At 41.4% G+C, this 22,887-nt stretch overlaps 1 protein-coding gene across 1 annotated transcript in view; it reads left to right on the forward strand.

Moving 5' to 3' along the window:
- The window catches only part of LOC149780080 (contactin-like), a 302,136-nt gene that overhangs the window by 152,644 nt on the left and 126,605 nt on the right, over positions 1-22,887 (forward strand). The window contains exon 4 of the mRNA XM_089936841.1: positions 12,572-12,657. Coding sequence (XP_089792967.1) covers positions 12,572-12,657 — 86 coding nt within the window. The remainder of the gene's footprint in view (positions 1-12,571; positions 12,658-22,887) is intronic.

Raw genomic sequence — 22,887 nt, forward strand, 5'->3', positions numbered from 1 at the left:
GAACTCAATGACAATATTCGAACCGTGGATCATTACCATCGATTATTACAAGAACTGTATCCATTCAGTTTGGGTCGACAAGTGGTGTGTGTCTTAGTGAATTGTTTTCTGGGATTTCGTTTATCCAGCCGATTCCTTGTGGACTCTTTACGAACAGTACTTACCACCTCAATGGCCTTAAATGGTCACGAAAGACACCTTTTGCTCAAAGCCTTGCGTTTTCATCTGGATACTTCTCGATCTCAACAGGAAAAAAAGATTCGTCAACTTTTAGCTACCGAAGACGTGTATGACGATGTGTGTGTAGCTTGTGACTTACACCCCCATTGGACAGATGTCCGTGCCTGGAAAGAATGGGATTTTGAGGCTTGGACCCAAGAAGTGGCCCAGTATGCACGAGAGTTGTTCAAGGAAAAAAGTTACTTTTCAACCAGTGTTAGTGACGGTGCCAGAAGAACCCGTCACCCAGGACAGGACTGTCGTGGACAGGCCTGAAAGACCCTTTCGGGAGGACACTTGTGTGACCTTACCCTCTATAGAGCTGGTCAGAACATTACCCAAAACATGTTGTACAGACACTTGTGTTTATTCCACATTGATGGTTATCATGTGCCTTTTATCGTTGTACTTAAGCCTTTGGCTTTTATGTATTTTTGTCCTTCGTATGCATGTTTAAAACATTCAATAAACGTGTCCTGAAAAAAGTATATAAACTCTTGTCTTGTCTGTTTTCGTGTCACAAGTGACATTCCTAACACTATGGCTAGCTCTGCTGTCTCTGCTCCCTCTTCCTCTAGTGTCAAAGTCAGCGACGAACACTTAGATCGTGCCAGTTGGGAGGCTTTGTATCTTCGCCATCCCTTTAACATGCTCATTGCCGGACCTAGCGGTTCAGGCAAAACCGAATTCGTCAAACGTTTGATCGAACATAAACATCATTTGATCGATCGACCACCTCAACGCATCGTGTGGTGTTACAAAGAGTGGGAATCGGCGTACAGCCTCTTGCGAGAAAGTCAAGGCGATTCCATCGTGTTTGTGGAAGGCATTCCTAAAGAAGACGACGGCATCGTCTCTGACTCCCGTCACACCCATTTGGTCATTTTCGACGACATGTTAGGAGAAGACGAAGAAGAAATTAAACTGTGGTTCACGCGCAAAGGGCATCACCGTAATGCCAGTGTCGTTGACATCACCCAAAATTTGTTTCAACAAAGTAAAGCCCATCGCACCATCAGTCTCAATGCGCATTACGTGGTCTTGTTTAAAAGCCCTCGAGATAAATCGCAAGTGCAAGTCTTAGCCAAACAGTTAGGAACGCCTTGGCTGACTCAGGCGTACGACGATGCCACTCAAACTCCACACGCCTATTTACTCGTCGATTTGAAACCTACGACCCCCGATGATTTGCGATTTCGTACCCACTTGTTTCACCACTGGTGCCAAGACGGAGGGCCTGTCCTGTACACGTTTCCGTCCTCGACTTAATTTCACTCCACAAAAAAAATCTATAAAAACCTCAAACCCTTTTCGTCTGTTTCACACACATTTTGAACATGACGTCCCTTCAGTCGCATCTTCCCGTCAAATTGATTCGTGCCTTGCATGGCATCAGTCGAGAAAAAAATCCACAAATACGAGCTCGTGTCTTAGAAGCTAGTCTCAAAGAAGTCTTACGATGGTTCACGGTGACGGCACGTCAATTACTCCAAGGAATCATTCAGATTCCTCACCAAACCAAACGCTTTTTTGATCGAAACAAAGTCGCTTCGACCCAACTGGCCGATCCCCGCATCGACACTCAAACCAAAAAACAAATCATTTTGACACCTGGAGGGAGCGGTACTCTAGGAGGGGTCATCATTCGCTCTCTCTTAAGATGGGATCCTAATGCCCCCAAACTTCTCCCCAAGAAAAAAGTCAAACGAAGCTCCAAGAAGAAGAAAAAGACCAGGTCCCCAAGGAGAACTTCTCCAGTGGCGGGACCCTCCTCTTACCAGTCACCACTCCGGAAAAAGAAAAGAAGCCCCCAGAAAAAGAAACAGAGAAAAAGTCCTCAGAAAAAGAAAAGTCCACAGAAGAAAACTAGTCGCAAGAGAGGCACTTAGGCCAGGACGCAACCTTACACTCGCAAACCACGACCTGCAAAGGCGGTGACCGAGTCTCCGGTAGCTGCACGTTCATCCACTTCTCCGTTGATGACACCAAGAACTGAAGAGTACTTGGAGACGTTGATCACACCAAGAACTTCTCCGTTGATGACCCCAAGAACTTTCTCAGTGGCAGGACCCTCCAATTTAGTGGCAGTGGCTGCTGCTCACAAAGTACCTGCTCCCAAAATCAAAGTCCAAGAAAGATTGACCATGTTACAAAGTTTACTGGATTTGTCCAAGCAAGAACTGGCTCGATTTAGTCCGTTGCATACCCCTGCACGACGTGTCATGCCTGTCCTGAAGTTGATACGAAGTAAAGACAATCAGTGGCGACGCGATTCAGTATAAAAAAGGGGTGTGACCAAGTAGGGTATCAGTGGTTTGGTGCTCCTGAAGATGTCACCCTCCAGAAAACATCCCTCTTCTAAACAGCCCCAAGGAAAGAAAAGGAAAGGACTGCCTCCTCGTTTAGTCAAACATGGGGACATGTTATCTGTCCTGTCCAAAGCTTCTCCACCTCTACCAAAAAACTCATTCAATCAGCCTCCAAAGAGGTCATCGATACCGTGTGCGAATGTTGTTTGAACGTCTTGAAAGGCACGATCCCTTTGTCCAAACACCAGAAACAATGCTTAGGCAAACATCGTCACGTTCTTCGCCAAATGGTTCAAAAGAGAATTCCCATTCGTCAAAAGAAGAAGATGTTGGTCCAACGTGGAGGCATTTTACCCCTCTTGTTAGGCCCCTTACTGAAAGGAGTCTTGGGAACTATGTTGGGAGGACTGGTGGGAGCAAGATAAAAAGGCCCTCGGAAGTCCCAAGATCTCAGAATCGACCCCTGACAACCCCATGGAAGGACGAAAACTAGCTTTAGTGCCGTACAAACGATGGATGGAATACCATCGTTGGCAAGAACAACGCACCCCGCATTTACCTCCCAATCCCCATTTGAGCGAGATGTCCCAGTTACAACACGAATTGCAGTCCTTGATGGATCGCCAAGATTTGTCCGAAAAAGAAAAATCGCAAAACTACGGTCAACTCTTGCAACGACTGCAGCTCTTTCACCAGAAAGCTTTAGACGAAACAGCTCTTCCCACTCTGAAAGATTTTAAGACCTTGATGAAAAGTCCAGCACCATCACTAGTACCACTACCACCACTACCAGTGACCAAGACAGAAAAAGGAAAAGAAGAAGAAGAAGGGTTTCAAACTCCACCAGAAAAAGTACGCAAGTTAACAACACCACCTACCTCCAGAATTGGATGGATTAAAAAGATGATGGCCACCCCTTCTTCATCACAAGAGAAAAAGAAAGTGAAGACAGAAGTGAAACAAGAACCGATATCCCCTGTTCACACATCCTCCTCTGCGACACCTATTGCCGGTCGCACACGCAAAGCATTGCAATCCAAGAAAATACCCCAAGAGAAAAAGAGTAGCATCCTCCAAGAGTGGGTGTCTTATTAACACACAAACACAAAAAATGGAAAAAGTGTTAGCCAGCATTTACTACGATCCCTCGCATCCTGCAGGTTACGCAGGAGTTCAAAAATTGTATCGTGCTGCCAAAATGCGACTGAAATGTTTCTGTTTACCTCAAGTGCAACGATGGTTACAAGAACAAGCTACCTACACTTTACACAAACCCATTCGACGCAAGTTTTCCAGAAGTCGCACCCGAGTGGAAGGCATCGATCATCAATGGCAAGCCGATTTAACCGATGTCTCTCATTTGGCCAGCTACAATCGTGGCTACAAATATTTCTTTTGTGTCATCGACGTCTTTTCCAAATTTGCCTGGGTCGTGCCATTGACTTCCAAATCCAGCAACGAGTTAGTGCGAGCCCTGCAAAGGGTGTTGAAACAAAGCGGTCGTCACCCTCTTCGATGGCAAACGGACAAAGGCACCGAATTTCTGAACCAAGCTTTCCAAAAAGAATTAAAGAAACGTGACATTCATTTTTTTACCACGGAGAATCCCGAAACCAAAGCCAGCATCGTGGAACGTTTTCAACGCCCTTTGAAAGAACGCATGTGGAAATATTTTACGCATCACCACACTCTGAAGTACATCGACATCTTACCGCACCTGGTGCAAGCGTACAACCAATCTTACCATCGAAGCATCGGACGTGCCCCGCAAAAAGTGACTCCCGACAACGAGGTGCTGGTGTTTGAGCGCCTGTTTGGTACGTCCCCGACGAGGGCTGTCCCCAAGAAAAGTGGAGAGTTGACCGTAGGAGATTGGGTGCGCATTGGCAAAACCAAACGCACTTTCGACAAAGGTTACTTACCTAACTGGACGACCGAATTGTTTCGTGTCACTGGACGAGTGCATGGCCGTCATCCTACCGTCTATAAATTGGAAGACATGAATGGAGAAGTGCTCAAAGGAACGTTTTATTTGCCCGAGTTACAACGTGTCACCAAAAAAGAAGACGACGTGTACGACATCGAAAGCATTCTCGAACGCAGAACCCGTAAAGTGGGCAAACGACGTGTCAAAGAAGTCAAAGTACGTTGGAAAGGATATCCACCCAGTTTTGATTCTTGGATCGACGCTTCGCAAGTCATCGACTATAAAATGAAGTGACCATCATGCCCTTTCACACAGACGCAGCTACGTCGACCACTCCTTCACCTAGTTCTTCTGTGCAAGATTTACAAAAACAACCGTTGTGGGTGTGGTGCGGAGAACGTGTCCCTAAAACGCAAATCGTCTTTTTCTGCCAAATCTTCGTGGTGTATTGTGTCATCGGGGCAGCCATCGCCAATTTAAGTTTGCAACAAGGAGACAAACAATTGTGGACCATTTTATTGAGCAGTTGCATCGGTTACCTGCTTCCCAATCCCTCCCTGAAATTCTCCTCGAACGGGAACCACGGAAACCTTGTGTCCAGTGCCAGTGCCAGTCACCACTCCAACAACAACCACAACCAGAACCCCATTTTGAGCGGAGACACGCCTCTGACGTCCAGTAACCCCTCGGACAGCCACAGAACTCTGGAATTATGAGTCACCAAAACCAATTTTACTTAACCTTACCCAGTGACAGTTCCATGGAGGTGTTTCCCCACAACACGTTGTGCTGTTACACGGCCAAATTACCTCAGACCATCCCATTAGATCACGAAGCCCATTGGGAAGTGGCTTTGGCAGAAATGATTTACCCAACACAAATCAAAAACATCACTGAAACTCAAAACACTTTTGACGTCGAAATTCTGGACCCAACAGTGCAGCAAACCATGATGACCACTTCTCAACATAAATCACATCCCAAGACCCCAATACCCCGCAGCAGCAGTGACACTTCTCCTTTTTACATTTATCACTTTAAAATTAACTCAGGCCATTATTTTAGTGGTCAACATTTGGTGGAGGCCATCGCTGACAAATTCTATGCAGCATTTGACAAAGTTCTGACCAAACTAAATAAACGTGTCACCATTGAGTACCACAAACTGTCTCTCCGTCTACTCATCAAATTTGAAAGTGAGGAAAAAAGTATACGTATTAAATTTTGCCCTGAATTGTATGACATTTTGGGTGGATACTTCAATTTGGCCACGGATAAGCACTCCAAAAAATTGAGAAAGCAGACATTGACAACAACGGGCATTTTGCAAGGTATTTTCGTTTCCCGGTAGAACTGAACCACGGACTGAATTTGATGTTTGTGTAGTCCGATGTGGTGGAGTACAACGTGGTGGGACACACCTCTGTGCCGTTACTGCGTGTCATTCCTTTCAAAGTAAATTCTGCCACGGCCGCTGACGAGGAAGGTGGAAACACTTACCACGTTCACCGCGAATTTGTACATCCTCACTATTTGCCTGTCAGCAAGTCGTATTTGGACACGGTCAACATTGCCATAAAAGGAGATCTGGGACAAAATATTCCATTCACCAAAGGAAAAGTCACGGTGAAACTCCATTTTCGAAAACGGTTCTCTCACGATTCGTAAGTCATGTATCCAGTGTACCGAGGGGTTGCTCGACAGCGAGGACACGGTTTAGGAGATATGTTAAAATCGGCCTTTCGTTCGGTGGCCCCGGTGTTGAAACCGATGGTGACACGCGGATTGCACGCCTTGAAAGATGCGGCACTGACACAAGGCAAATAATTTCTCCAAAATGTCATCATCGACAAACAAAACCCAAAAGAAGCCTTCATGAGGGCAGGCAAAAATGTCTTGCTACAAACGGGTAAAGACCTTTTGGGCCGACGAGACACACCTATAAATGCCCTGCACGCTACCGAGTCAGGCATTCAGCAAGGACAAGGCAGAAAGAGACGACGAAGAAAACACCCTTTCACCAGACTTCACACGTCTAAAACTAGAAAGACAAAGAAAAGAAGAACCGTTCGAGACCTAGACGTTTTCGATTATTAAAGTATTGAGAAACAGCAAAAAAAATTATGCATCGAGAGTCTTGCGCTTGTTCCAAGTCGGAACTGGATGTTTTCGCCATGCCACCCACTATGATGACGATGCAAGAATCCCAGTGGGTGGAATTTCATCCCGTCTCCTCTTTGACGGATTCCGCTCCCATCGAGTTTGAAATCAAAGGTCAGCCCGAAGATTATATCGATCTGAATAGCAGTTACTTGTACTTGAAAGTCAAAGTTCTAGATAAGGATGATGGCGGAGTAGAAGACACTGAGAATATAGCTCCCGTCAACAATTTCATGCATTCCTTGTTCAGCTCAGTGGACTTGTACTTGAATAACATACTGGTCAGCAGCAGCATGGATACTTACCCTTACCGTGCCTACCTGGAAAATCTCTTGACGTACGGAATAGATGCCAAGAATACTAATCTCAATGCCTGTGTGCTATGGGAACCTGACGAAGCGAACGAGTTTAACACATTAAATAAAAGCAATGACGGCTTTGTGGAAAGACGAAGCAAAATCTTAAATAAGAAGAGTTTAGAACTGATGGATCGTTTGCATTTGGACATGTGGTTGCAAGAGAAATATTTGCTGAACCGGGTAAATGTTCGTTTGAGACTGAATCGTAGCAGTACCGCTTTCCATTTGTTGGCTGATAGTTCTGCCAAAAGCAAAATCGAGGAGGCCAAACTCTACGTACGATGCGTGGAAGTGTTACCTAAAGTGGGGAACGACATCAGTCAAACGTTGAGCAGAACGACCGCCAAGTATCCCATCCGACGCGTGGAAGTGAAAACGTTCACCATTCCCCGTAACCATCATTCCATGATCGAAGATCATCTGTTTCAAGGACAGTTACCCAAGCGTTTAATCCTTGGTATGGTCTTGAATTCAGCCTTCAACGGAGCCTTCGCTGAAAATCCTTTCTACTTTCAACACTTCGACGTGAAGAAAATCGAAGTCAGTTGCGATGGCAAGACCTTGTGTACCCGTCCTTTCGAACCTGACTTTGGTGACACAAAGATGAATTACTTGAGATCGTACTTGTCCCTGTACGAAGCCACCGGACAATTAGGGACCAACACCAGTCACGGCATTACGTACGAGGATTACGCAGGAGACTATGCTTTGTGGGCTTTCGATTTCACTCCAGACCAAGGCAGCGACGAGGGACATTTCCACCCTGTAAAATCCGGCCAGATTCGTGTGGAACTTCAGTTTGCAAAGCCACTGGACGAGACAGTGAACGTCATCCTGTATGCAGAATTCGATAATACCATAGAAATCAACAGTTTGAGAGAAGTCATTCTAGACTATTAGAAGCTATGCAAGACTGTTATCCCTCTTTACCTAGTGGAGAAACTTTGGAGATGGAATGTGAGGAGACCGTGGAAAAAGAATCTCAAGACAAAGACGACGAAGTTATGATGAAGTGAAGATGGCCAGAACAAGAAGCGCATTTAGCCTCCTGTTTTGCCAAACACTTGGTGGAAAAAATGACGAAATTGATCAAAAAAGAGTGCTATGGATGTCAAAACGATCATCCCAGTCAAATCCAACACGATAAATGCCTGATGCTGAGTCAAGAAGAAAAATTGGACGAGTATCTGGACCAAGCTTGGAGTCTCATCTCGGACGAAGTCGTGTTGCATCAGTGGTATAAAGACTTGCGTGAACATTCTTGTCCACCATTAACCACTCAAGAGATCCATCGTATCGAAGCTCTCCTGAATCAGAGTGAGGAGACGAAACGAAGAAACGGTTATTTGTCAGACATTTTCAAGCAAAAAGTCAGGATCGAATTGATGACTTATTATTACCTGTGAAGAAGAAAAAAACCACACACAAAAAAATGGATACTTGGGGACTTTATTACCTTTTGAACCACAGTTCGTATACGGTATCTTGGAATCCTGTCGTCTGTGCTAAAGATGAACTCCCTCATCGCAAACCTCAAGACCATCTAGCTTATGTGATCAACATGGACGAAAGTCATCTCCCAGGAACCCACTGGGTAGCCGTCTACTTTCCTCAAGAAGGATGTGTGGAATATTTCGATTCGTATGGATTGCCCCCTTTGGAAGACGATATCATCAACTTTATGAGAAGAAATGCTCAGACCACCCGATTCAATAATGTGAAATTACAAGGCACAGATTCCTTGGTGTATGGACAGTACTGTGTGCATTTTCTGCATCATCGCAGCCTGGGCTATTCCTTAGAACATTTAGTGACTCATTTTGATCCTCGTTCTTCTTCTAGAAATGATGTGAAAGTAGATCAATGGTTTTGTGACCATTATGCTTATCTTTTGTCTCAAGCTAGGAAACGTAGTGTCCATCAATGGCCTAATGACTTCCAACAGTGGAAATCACAATTTCATTCTCAACGTTGTCAACCCTGTTTAAAGTAGAGTGTTAATTGAAAAAATGTTTGTGATTTAAAAAAAAAAATGTTTGATGTTATATTGTTGGATTATTGTTAAAAATGTTAGAGTTGTTTGTCACTGTTAAGTAATTTGGAATAAAAAATGTTGTGTTTTGAAATAAAATGTTTGATGTTATATTGTTGGATTATTGTTAAAAATGTTAGAATTGTTTGTTAGTGTTAAGTAATTTGGAATAAAAAATGTTGTGTTTTGAAAAAAATGCCTTTGTCTTTTGTTTGGCTATAAGAATGTTGATTCATGCTCTTTGACTTCTCTCTATCCCTCTCTTGACACTCATTGAACATTGCGGCTCGAAAACCGTGGAGGGATGTTTTCCTTCACGTCCGCGCTTTGACTTTAAGCACCGGGGAAGTTTCCAGTCTAACCATCCATTGTCGACTCATCCTCCTACGAAGATGTGCTCCAAACTAGCTAAGCTAAACGAAGCCTACGTGAATTTGCATAGGGTCAGACACAGTCTGATACCGAAGCCTGAAGAGACAGAGAATGTGAGAATCTTAAAAGTCACTGAAGACCTGATAGAAGAGCTCTTCAGAGAAGAAGTGAACAGGGAGAAAGAAGAATGGACAGAGAAGTACAGACTTCAGAGACAGCAGCAGCAGCAACAACAACAGCAGCAGCAGCAGCAGGAACCTGAACCTGACAGAGGCTTTGTCGATTGTCGTATCGACACCAAAGAGTTCTTCTTCTCTTTCCGAAGAAGCAGACCTATCGTCAGAAAGTCTATCCTCAGAGGACGTCGCATTCTTAGAAACTAAAAGATTGCCATAGCAAACACAAGAACAGCCCTTTTCAGGGCTACCCAATACTCTAGAAAAGAAATGACAATCGATTTGCCAATGTGTGTATGTAGAGTAGTGTGAATATAAACACTGCCTCTATTTATAGTGTGAGTTTATGTGTTTGTGTATATGATTGTGTGTTTGTAAGTGCTCACGTACGTTGGTGTGGATAGTAGATTAAGATCATGTTTTTTTTTGACGTGCGTGGAGAGTAGATTTGAGGTTTGATTTGATTTCTTTGCGTATGTGAATAGTATATTGAAGTGATTAATGAAAATTTTTAAATTAGTAATGGGTAGTATAAAAAAGTGAGTGAATGTTTCTTTTAGGTCCGCGCGTTGTTAGGTTATGATCTAGATAAGATCAATTTTGTTTTAGGGGATGTTTTCAATCACGTCCGCGCTTTTACTATAGATTGAAAATCCCTGGGCAGTCTAGCTACCCTGTTCATTCGTTGACAAGACAATGAATACCAGAACTGTGAAACTGCTAGAACTCCAGATGCACCTGGAATATGCCAGGCGCATACTAAATGAACTGGCCGCGGAGGCCATTGTCGAAGAGGGAAGGATGAAAGAGGAGGAGGAAAGAAGAAAGAAAGCAGAGGAGGAAAAGGAGAGAAGAAATTTCAGAATCCCAGAGACAGAAAATTGGGATTCTGAAGCCACTTATCCCGCCTCTGCACTCCCAAGAAAAAAGGTAAAAGGAGACTGGGGAAGAAGATGTGTGTGTGGTGCCAGGCCTGGAAGGTGCCATCATTAACCAGGTGTCACTGGAGTTCAAAAACAAACAGCCCTTTTCAGGGCTACCCAAACCTTTAGAAAAGAAATAACAATCGATTTGCCAATGTGTGTAGGTAGAGTAGTGTGAATATAAACACTGACTCTTTTTTTCTTGTGTGTGTGTATGTGTGTGTGTGTGTGTGTGTTTGTTTGTAAGCGCTGACGTAGGTTTGTGTGGATAGTAGATTTGGGTTTCATTTTAATGCTTTGCGTGTGAAAATAGTCGATTAGGGGTTTGTTTATTGCTGCTTTACGTATGTGGATAGTAGATCATATGAAATGAGAAAAGTAGAGGATGTTTTCCTTCACGTCCGCGCGTTGTTAGGTTATGATCTAGGTAATATCAGTTTTATGTCTTGGGGGATGTTTTCCATCACGTCCGCGCTTTCACTATAAGAACCCACAGGAATAAACAAAGAAGATGGAGGTGACAAAATTATTTAACGATTTGAGACATAGCTATTTTTGGATCATGGATGGGATGTATGTAGTAGAAAGATTGAATAAGGAAGGAAGATTTGAAGGTAGCCTGAACAATGTGAAGAGTCTTGGAGTAGCAAAAGATCAAATAGGGGGAATGATTGAGGAAGAAGTAGAAAGAATCAGAGGATTCATTGACCCACCTTACGTGAGAGTAGGTACTTTAAAGGAAGCCTTGGATCATATCACAGAAGTCAGGAGCTTCCTAGAAAATAGCTTTCATTGGACTGACTGGTGGTACGTAAAGTGGGGTTGTAACCAGTTGATAAAAGCAGAAGAACTAATTAGAGAGGTAATGAAAGTAGAAGTGATGAAGATAAAAGAAAAATGGAGCAAAGAGAGAAAGGAAGAAGAGAATAAGGAGAAGAAATTAGAGTTTGAAAGATTAAATAACAACTGGATGAAGATCCAACAGAAATTTAGAGAGATGGGCCATCCTGACTAGATAACAGAGGAGGAGAAGAAGAGGAAGAAGAAAGGAATTTTGGGAAAGATAAGGGGATGGTGGAAGAAGTGTAGGAGTTAGAAGAAGAAACCCAAGGCCCTTTTCAGGGCCACTCATAGGTCTCGAAAAGAGATTGACTTTCCATTGCCTACCCTTTTTCTAAAAAAAAAAAAATCCCATGTTAATTTCCCATTGTCGCTATACAGTCCCACCCTGTTTAAATTCCCTTGACGCTATACAGTCCCATATTCCCATGTTCAATTCCCCTTGTCGCTCAACAGTCCCAAAATCTATTTCCCATGTTAATTTCCCTTGTTGCTAAACAGTCCCACGATTTTTCTCCATGTTAAATTTACATAGTCGCTAAACAGTCCCGGGGTGGGTGGGTCTGTAATGCTAATTCCCATTGTCGCTGAATCGTCCCTATTCACTACTGACGCTGTAACTTACTGTACAATGGTGCTGATCTTTTAGATCAAAATCTAAGCCATGTCTTTGAGGTGTTGCATATCAATGTAGCAATATGAATTAACCCCGGTAGCTTATGGAGGATACATTAGGCATGTCCTAGGAAGCTGGGCGAGGGAGGATTAGAATGGAAACCGTGAACGGGTGACCGTTGAATAACAATGGTGGCCGTTAGACAAGTCTGACTGTGTATGTGTATATATGCTACACATATTATTCATGTTATGTCTATGGTCTTGATGACCTGACAGACAAAGGCCTTTAAATCCCAACAATTTGGTTGCGAACCAGAGTCCAGTTTGCGGTCTTAAAAAATCAGGGGACTGATTAAAAATTGCTTCAAGGAACAGTTGTGTATTTTATACATTAACACTTTTAAATTTTATTTGACGTATAGTTAATATTTGGAAAGGAATATAAATCATAAGAAAATTTACAAACTATAAAATAATATCAGTCAAATATTCTGTTTTGTTTATTTCATTTTCTGTATTTAAATATCTCATTCATTTCTAAGTTTTAGGTACGATTTATATTGCTTAATATTATTTTAGTATTCATTATTTGACAATTGATTAATTATGGAAAATTCTCTTATTCCTGTGTTACAGGTGAAGGGCTGTGCTTTGGTTAGTGTGAACACAAGACTGGAATTTGAGTTCATATCCAACTGGTTACTTCGCCATGATATATACAAGTAATTATTTTTGTCACCTTTCTCACATGCATAATCAATGTTGCTGTATTATTTGATCAATGAAATTGCATGCAAACATGGTACAAAACTGCTTTGTACTAATATATGATTTTTGTGTTGCAGTTGATATTTGATTACTGACATTAGCGTAGTAACGGAGGGGGGGGGGGGGAGAGACGGACGGGGCTGTTGTATTGGGCGCCAGTAGTCTTGGGCGCTAAAACAACTGATACAAGAAGAAAAAGCCACCAAATGGAATTAAACTGCAGGACAATCGTTGGCGGTCAGTGCTCCATCCTGCACCCCGCTGAGTGGGGGAGCTCACAGAGCTCCCCAAATACCTAGCCGGCTGATGGGTCTAGCTCCTCCTCCCAAGAACGCAGCCCCCTACGGTCAGCCCGGTTTTGGCCCTTTGGGCCTCTTATTCGGGCTGTTTGGGCCAGTATTGTCGCCCTTAGCGGCATGTACGCCACTGGCCCTGGGCAACATTTACCATTAGTACGCCATTAATTTCTGAGTTGCAATTAAATTATTTTGGAGCACATATAAAAAAGCAAATAAATAGTGTAGAGAGAGGGTATCCTTAACTGGAGTGCACATTTTGCACCAGAATTGAAAACCGAAACAAAAATGGACAACAAACCTTTGAAAAGTTACAATACTGTAAACTTATTGTTTCAGTAAGTTTTACGCTACCTTCGACAAATAGACCGTTTCTTTGATCAAACTTGCTTAGGGCTGTTATTGAGAAGATTTCTCATTCTTAATTTGAGACACAAAAATATGGCTTGGATGTATGTCGGCGCAGGATTTTACAGAAAAATCATATTTTCGTCTCAACTTTCTTCGCAAAAAAGAGACAGTGTATTCAGATCACGATTTGATTGACAATAAGATTTACTGAGAAGTGCAACTGAAATCAACAACAACATTTTATTGTATTGACAACTTTTCCGTCGATTCTTGTTTCGTAAGTAACCGTGGTGGTCTGAACTAATGGAAGCGATCGGCATACTTTAGAGCCATGATTCGTAGGATCGACTTCGAAGTTACAAGTAATATTTTATTTTGTAAATTCAACCTGACTGACACATGCGATTCAGGGTAACTGGTATGTGGATACACGATACAAAATAGCCACTACTCTATATGTTGACCATTTGGTAGCCAATATAAGACACATGGCTGACCTGCATGCAGTTATCCACTTATCAGAAATCAAGAGAACTCACCAGGCGACGTCTAACCTTTGCATACAATATAAATGCTTGCATTCTCAACACGTGAGATGCAGTCACAATTCCAACAGTTATGTTCTGTTATGTGTCTGCAAACCCAGAAATGAAGGTCTGTCACGCTAAATTTCCATAAAGTAAGTCAATATAATTTTCTAAATTTACGAAAATATAAACAATGTCACAAACATTACAAATAATTTCTTGGTCAGTTATGTGCTTATCGTCATTAGTGTTAGACTGACTTTTAATGAATATTTTTTCTAATCTCAACTTACTGCTTAGACTTTAATTTACTTGGCATTATAACATAGAACATTGGAATACATTTTATATTGAATATATCACTGGTTCTACGCTTGAAAATCTATTTGCTTTCTTTTCATGGTATTATTAAGGGAGTTAAGAGTATGCGGCCGATTATGGTTCTCAATCCCAGTGTTCCCCAGTCAGATCAGTACAGTCATTGCGAGCTCACAGGCAGATCGATGAACCGGCAGATATTTATTCGATGTAAATCAGTTACCTGTTTTTCGTCGCTTGCGCCCCGGTTTCGTATCTGTACGCGAAGAAAAAGTGGTTTTCCATCTCAGCTAACATCATCTCAAACTACTTCGTGCTAATTGTAATCTTCTATGGCCACTGAGTACACATTGGCAGTTGTGCTGCGACTACTTTGTGCCGCCTCGAGATGTTCTGAACAGACTCATATTATGTTATGTAAACGTAGCGAAATTATTTTACTAGCGCTGCTGGCACAAGTGGTTACTATCGATATAACTCCGACAGCAAATCTGCTTGGAACACCTTCGAAGGTGGCTGTAGTCACAATTCAAGCAGCACATAGACCAACGATGGTCTCCGTAGTGATTCAGTAAATAGCGTTTTCGACCACCGACATGTATTTGTATTTCGAGAGTAAAATAGTTTTCTTGGCGATTTCGACTTGCAGTTGTTGTTTCGCTTTAGTTATTTGAGGGTTAGACACAGCTTTTATATTAATAAGGTCACCGTGAATCACTTAGCTTTCTTTACTGGCACATCCGTAATGCAGTCATAGAAAGTATCTTAGTGTGAGCTAGTCAAGTCCCTGGTGATTGCGCGTTTCAATGGTTTTTCACCACGTACACTGAGAAATACACCTATTATGTCTTTGCTTTTGCTTCATGTATCTAACAATCTTTATTTGTCCAAAAACAGTTTCGCGGAAAAGTGCGTCTTTGGTTAATAACAATCGACTAGGTCTTTAATTTCCTGGCCGAGTCAGTATTGGTTCCGAAAAACGTTTGATAAATATAACCGCTGTAAGTTTGTCGGTGAATTTCACATTATCGTAGTAAAACAGTGTTTCAAATCCGACTGGGATGTATATTTTTGTCGAGCGTTTCTGCGTGTTAATGCTGTGACTCCTTGAGTTGGTAGTGGCACATGAGGCAAGTGGTCCCAATTGTCGATTTCTATCTTGCCCTCGCGTAGTTTATATTTGATCGTTTACGATGCCTGGCAATACCAATCTGAAGCACATTTTTCTGGACACCTGGAACAAATTGGCTATAAATATTAGCATCATCTGTCAGCTGGTCGAACACCCAATCGTTAAATGTTGCAACATCATCATCGCGTGGCTGTTCAGAATCCATCACGTATAAATAATGTGTCACGTGTTTAGGCTAGAATAAACAGTAACACAAGAAAGAGTGAAAACAACAAGCTTTGAAAAAATACAATAATTTATTTCCCGGGAAAACTTCTGTAAAATTGAAAAAAATATGAACTTAGGTTTTAAGAATCAAATAAAAAAGATAAGCCAAGAACAATCCACAAATACATTTTTTGAATTCCTAATAACAAAATGTTCAACTGATTTCAAGTTCGAATCCCGACGAAGAATCCAAGATGGAGGCCGATGACGTATGCTGTAACTTGTAGTTTTGAAGTCTATAGTTCCTTGTAGAAACAAGAATTATCACTCCGGTTTTGGAAATCTAAATAAATTTTCTTATAAAAACTGTTTTTGATTAAGAATCTCACATGATCACATGTATTTTCCAGGAAAAAAGAATTAATCCATTTGAATCTAATAACTGTTTTTAATTAAGAATCTCACATGATCACAAGTATTTTACAGGAAAAAAGAATTAATCCGTTTGAATCTAAGTAATATAAAATAACTCCAATCCAAGTATTATGAAATAACTCCAAACAGCACAACATGCAACTTCCAGTGTAACAGCCCAACTTCTACTGAGAATAATTCTCCAAAACAAAGGTTATATCGTCTTCTAAAACATAAAAAGGGGGTCATGTGATCACGTTCTGGAAGCTTGTAGAAATTAGGTACTTGTTAGGATACACGTACACCCAGTGTGGCCGTGACGAAAACCAATCATTTTACTCTAAGAAATAAAAAGTAAAAAAGTTGTTTACATCTTAAACTCGTGGTCCCATCTTGACCTCGACAACAACCAATCATTTTAAAATAAAAATAGAACTTGTTTACGTGGTTGCTACTAATTTTCAGTCAAGGTCAGGATCTAGATCAACACCTGGACGTTTGCAGTTGTCCAGATTAATCTTGAAAAATCATAAGCTCGCTATGGTAAAGAATAACCCGGCTGGTAAACCTACTAAAAATGGCTTTTGTGGCAAACCTGGCCAGATCTACGTCGGGTCTCTGCGCACACGCGTCTGTACATGCTAAGAAGCATGTAGTGTAATATTAAGTGTAGTTTCAAGGTGACAATGCTAAATCACTGAGTACTGGCGGGTTAGGTCTTCCCGTGAGTATATACAGTGCATTAAAAACTAAATGCACGCCTATTGAATCGTTCATTAGAGTTTGCCACGGAATCGTTGAATGAATCAATGGTAGACGACGGGTGCTCGAGCCCAGGGGAAATTATTAAAAACAACTTCACATGGCGGTGCATGCTCGTATAAGTAAACAAATAAAAAGATATTGAGTAGTTACCACGTATGCAATCCAGTGAGTGCACGCTCCTCTTGTCCACTTCTGGTTAAAGATCCCGGTTTCACACGTGCGGAAGTTCGTCGAAGCCAATTCGCTCCTCATAAAGACAAATCGGGAATGCTTGACCGATTTTGTCATCGCGAGTACATCGGAGACCTTTGCCTGAGGGTAGTTTGCACATGATCCCAGGTAGCTGAAGACATTTTACTTTCCTATTCGTCTACGAGACACATCCAGTCCACCAACCGCCTTTTTGCAGAGCCATCCCGGATGTGGCTCCAACGGCCCCGAACATACTAGTAGATACTTTGCTACTGAGGGAGCTTCCAACCATCTTTGGCATTTGGGTCGCCTCTGACTTCGACAACTTTAATGTCACCGAGGTGTTCTTTTGTTTGGCCTCCTTGAATTGATGAAGGTGTGTTCGGGTTAGCCACACTGGGACAATCGCAATTCATTTTGTTGGAGAACGTTTTATTGTGACCCTAAAACTATTTCTAATTGCACATTTAATTTTGGCAAGCTGGTTTGTACTAAGACTAACGTTAACGTCATGATATGACATTTTTTTTAAAAGTATATTGTTTAGTTATGAGAAAACCTTACTGTTTTTTTTTTTGCATGCGTCACAATCATTCACATTCGGTCACACGCGTCCACCAGCAACAGAGTCCTGTCCGAGAAAAATACTACGATAAATCTATCACCGCGGGCTGGAACCACATTTTGCACGTGTGTGAAAGTACATGCCAATAAAGGATTGCTTAAACAACTTCAATAAACCGGGTTCAACATAGTGAAGTTTTCTGGAAAATCTGCAGACCTGTGTCAATGAATTGGTCCCGGCCCAAGTACGACCATACCTTATTATATGCACGCATGATTAATTGTTTTCGAAGTTGACCAAACGTTTTCGGATGGTTCCTGATAGCCGTCAAATCAGTGGAAAACTATAGACACTCGCAATTGATAAAGTATCATTACACTACGCGTTTACCCGTTGGCCTCTCGAATCTCATTTTAAAATGCCACGAACATGTGTTTTGGTGTGCAGATACCATGTTGGGTCCATTTTTGAATTTTAAGCTGTCCATGAACGATGTTAGGCGTTGTGTCTTTGATGAGCGGGAGAAAGGACAGTGTTGACATGTCTCCAAACTGCACAAACAGCAAACGTGATTCTGCGATCGATGACAGGATTATGACAGGATCCGCGCTGTTAATGTTGATAATTCAATTTTACCACCAGTGACACCATGGTAGACAGTATCGTTGGCGTTGCGTTTAGGGGTTAACATGAATGTGTTTTTGGACCTGAAAATAACTTAATAGAATCTTTTCAAATTTTGAATATGTGACTGAGAGAAATCGTACCAGAAAAACACAACAAGGTTCCATGAAATTTCCTTGACGCTGCACAAATTCAAGGTTGACAATTTTTGCAAAGTTATTTGCCTGAATTTGAGGCTGACTACGTGTATACTGGAGAGGCTCTGCATCGTCTGATCCATCCTTTTGAAACATCATCGACGGGCCAGCGCATTTTGTATAATCATCGCTGTATCTAGTGAGTCTAATACTCATCCTAATAATGTCGAGAATTGGCTTCAATTTCCTTTCCTTTCCTTGAATAACGTGCACTGTTGAACAATGCCATGACGTCGTCGTTCAAATTCCAGTTTTGGTATCGCCGGCATAATTGTTACCTTTGTCAGCGTGTTCAAGTTTTCACGAAAGCCTCTCATGGAAGAAAACACGTCAATGTGCCCTCCACTTGTAATTCTGTTCTAGTGGCTTGAGGTCCCTAGCCGGGTAAGAATAATACTGGAAGCTGCGAAATACCACTGCATGCAAACTCATGTCAAATGTGGTGTTTTTTAAAAATTGTCATCGGTTATACCTGATCGGTTTAGTCTAATATCTTTCTGCCGTCCACAGATGTAATTCATTTCCCATTCCTGCATTTGTAATCATCAAAAAGTTAGACGTTGTTGCTGCCATTGTTGACTCCGATGGATGTGTAACTTTTCTTGGAAGCGCAACCACCTTTGATTGTCGACTAATCGTCGTAGTCAGTCTCAAATCGTATGAATCGCATGGGATCCTAGATTTTTCCACCGATCCCCCAAAGAGTTTTCGATGCAATAAACAACTCACATTACAGCTTGCTTTGCGATCCGTGCAGCACGCCAGGTTAGAACCATGGGAACCTTAGGCGAGCTTGTGAACAATTCCCGGACAACATCGCTAAGACCATTTCCATAATATGCTACTTAAACTAGTTTTCTCGCGTTGACAATACACATGAGTATTACACGTCCGCGTACGACTGTCGTAATAATTATCACATCGTTCGCTAATGTACAATTGTATTGTTAAGGTTTTGCCATGGAGATTCAACACGTGTCCAACCTGGTCAATATGGGTGTAACGAAGATGCGTCGACCGGGAATTGTGGTATGGTAGATACATGGACGCCATCGGTGTAATCGACAGCAGGTCACCTGGTTCCATATTCGGGCTATATGTCAGACAATATTTAACCCTGCGACGCGACTTGATAGACATGAAGGGTACCTGCCGCCAATATGTCACATTCATTTTGGTTGATGATCGTGACAATTTATGGTGCGAAATTTTATCCCATGCATAAGATTCGTCTTTCTCTGGGAATCCCAATGATATCTTCTTTGCCTACAGATAAATATTATCGGCTTCGATTGTGCAAAATTATTTGCGTAATTGTGAGATAAGATCGAGATAGCAGAGCTCGGTGTGTTCAACAACGAAATTCCCCGTAAAATCTCTTCATTGATTGAGTCAATATCGTACGCTCCCGTGGTTTCGTTGACGAGATATTGATCATCAAGTAACGCTAGAGGTTGTATTTACAACGAGATGATGCATCATACCCTTGATTTCGAGAACAATATGATGCATCTCATAATTCAGGATTGATGCTGCATACATCATCGCTGTCTTTAATAAGTTCATTCATTAATGTGCGAAATGTACCCGGGTCCATGATATAGTTGGTGAGCGATCGTTGACAAATAATGCGGTTTCATTGATGACCTCTGCCACGTTGTTATCGGCGGGAAGTGACCCCACAAGTACTTCCGATCGATTGATCTACAAGGTTTTGGGGTTGAGACAGTCCACCAAGGCATTCTCCTACATGTGATTAGTTTTCTCTAGCCTCCTGCCAGTGTTACTACAGATTCCCTTCGCAACCTAGAAATTTATTCTGCAGGCGTGTTTATTCTGGCAGCTCCGAAATTTTATCAGTCCTTCTTCGCGTCTGTATTGCCAGAGTATATGTTTTACAGGCGTGGAAGATACATAAGGCCTAAGTTTGGCGAAGAAACTGAGTTCATACGAAGTCCGGGTTCAGGTTCGTAATCTGTCTGGTTCAGATCCGGGTTCAGAGTCATGTGCTGATCCGGGTTAAGGTTCAGGTGTACGTGCTTGCAGTTGGATTTTCCTTTTGTACGTCTTCTCGTCTCTATTGATTCATAAGATGATCAAAGAGAGTTTTGTGGATGCCACGTTATCTCCCTGAATATCGTTTTTGGACCATATTTTGTCCTTCTTTGCATAATTTGATCTCGCTAGTATTTTCAACACCAGCTGGCTTCAGTCAAGAGACCAGTAAGAGAGTCACGTACAGAATTTACAAAAATCCTCTGACGAATTAGTTCATGAAATCATTGGATATGTTGTTGTTTTGTTTTTTTTTAATAGGATCGGAAGCCGCACAATATCGGATATTACTTCGTTGACTTGTGTACCTTTTTCCTAAACAACATGGTTGGGCATTTCCTCAACGACACATTTGTATTGACAAACCTGTGCTGCAACGCACGAATATACTCAGCTGCAGAGCACACGGTCAGCAAAGTTGACTACGCGACTTACTTCAATGACACATTTTGGTATAGTCTAGCAACGGAGCTAACACTTAACGAGATTAAATGTCATTTTGACAATTTATAATGGCATGTTCTACCTCAGAAATCTCGTTTTCCAAGGCTTTGGGATCGGAGAAAATTCAGCATAATCCAGAGGATAGAATGTAATTTTACGGCCATTAATTGTACTGTGCTTTGTCTACTGATGGCAATGTATAATGTCGCAACAGGCTCATCTTCTTGACCAAATATATGAAGTCCCTGCTCGGAGAATATATTCTTAAAGAATACATTAGGCCAGGTTACTCCCAACGATTCGTTACTACGTATCACGCCAACTCGTACACGATAATCTCTTGTACGTTTTTATCTAAAATGGCGAACGACGTGACTAGCTCACGCTCACATATATCAGCTGTGGCCTCTTATTCTCCATCTTCGTGAATACAGTTGTTGTCATCACATATAGTTAGCTATCTTCCTTCTACATTGTTATGATTTGTTTCCTATTTATTCTCAAGGTAGGTGAGTGTGGTTGCCATTGCCATGTTATTTTCAAAGTCATTCTTCTAACTGCTGTATTCATTGGGCATTTTGATGTCACTGTCTTCACATCTCATTTCGTCGTCGCTGGGTTCGTTTTAAGTCAGAGACTTAAACTTTCTTTCACAATGTCATACAATGACTTTTAGCGCTATTAGTTAATTGTTTCGCCAAATTTACGTCATTTTTGCTTTATGATACATTTAGTCGATTAGTGGCTTAATCTTACAAACACACCATCGCTCTGTTAATTTAATTCCTGTATTTGTTGCGCTCATGAATCATACCAAAATACTATGCAGAAGAATTCGTGTTACTGTTAGTATTGTATATATATGCCCACAGTACTTCTCTAATGTAACTTTTCTCACGCAAATGGAAACAGTCTCCGTTCTATTAGTACTTGTGAAGAGTATTTATATTATAATTACAAGCACGCTGCTGTTCTAAGCTGGTTGTACTCTAATTCATTACAGCCAATAGCTGTATTCTAGTCAATGTTGATTACAGTGTATGAATTTGTCACACCAAATAAGCCCATGCGTGCCAAAAGACATAATAGAAAGCCCAAATATTGTTTCAGACCAAACTGCGTCTCAAAGAAGCATGCCTGTCATGCAGTTATAATCGTGATTGATAGTACATTCTGAGATTTGACTTTCATTTTCGTTTACAACCCATCCTGAGCTCAATGTTTACTCAATTATGAAGAAACATCATTTTCCGCGAGAGTTATTCGAGCCTGAAATGTGTCGAGGAAAGTATGACACGGTAACCGATTTGACCACAGATATTTTGTGACAGTAAAATAAAAGAAGTTGCATATAAACTCAAGAGAGTTTACAAAAGAATGCCTAATGCAAACCCTCACTATTTTGTCGGTATGAAAACGAATTCATAATATAATTACCTAACGCCTGTTATTTCCGATCAATTATATTTTATGCATCTCATTTTATTGCATACGTGGTCCAACACGTTTATAATAACTGGTATATTGGAACACTAATTTTATATACAAATTCTTAATTAGTACTTCCTCCAACAATAGTTTGAATCTTATTAACAATGGCTATGGTCAATCTCTTGTATATATCGAGTCATTCATTATCCCTCTTTGAGAATTATAGATAAGCAGAATCCTCCATTACTTGTCTTATGCAAGAGAGAGTATACAGTAGGCAGAGAGTCACTGATCAATAATAACAGTGATGCAACTATCTGCAGTGGCTGTACTGATCTGATTGTGGCATGGGAACTTCACTTAAGAGCTCACGTGGGTTAGAATAGCAGATGCACGTGTGTAAAAATCTCTAGGTGGAAAAATTATGGGGTTTTAAGCGATTGGGAACCGTGGTACTCTCAAACTCCCATACATAATGATACTACTCTATTCGACTACCTTCAATGTTTATCGGCCCTCATGGAACATTAAAATTTGTACTTAAACCATATTTCTTGTAATTACAAATTATAAAGAAATTGAATCAACTGTAAGCCATTTAATCTTTTTAAAGTTTCTGAAAAGTCACCATATAATGACGAGATCAAAAACCTTTAATAAATTTAA

The sequence above is a fragment of the Sinohyriopsis cumingii genome, chromosome 16, assembly GCF_028554795.1.
Source record: "Sinohyriopsis cumingii isolate HCF-2022 chromosome 16, ASM2855479v2, whole genome shotgun sequence".
Taxonomy (NCBI): Eukaryota; Metazoa; Mollusca; class Bivalvia; order Unionida; family Unionidae; genus Sinohyriopsis; species Sinohyriopsis cumingii.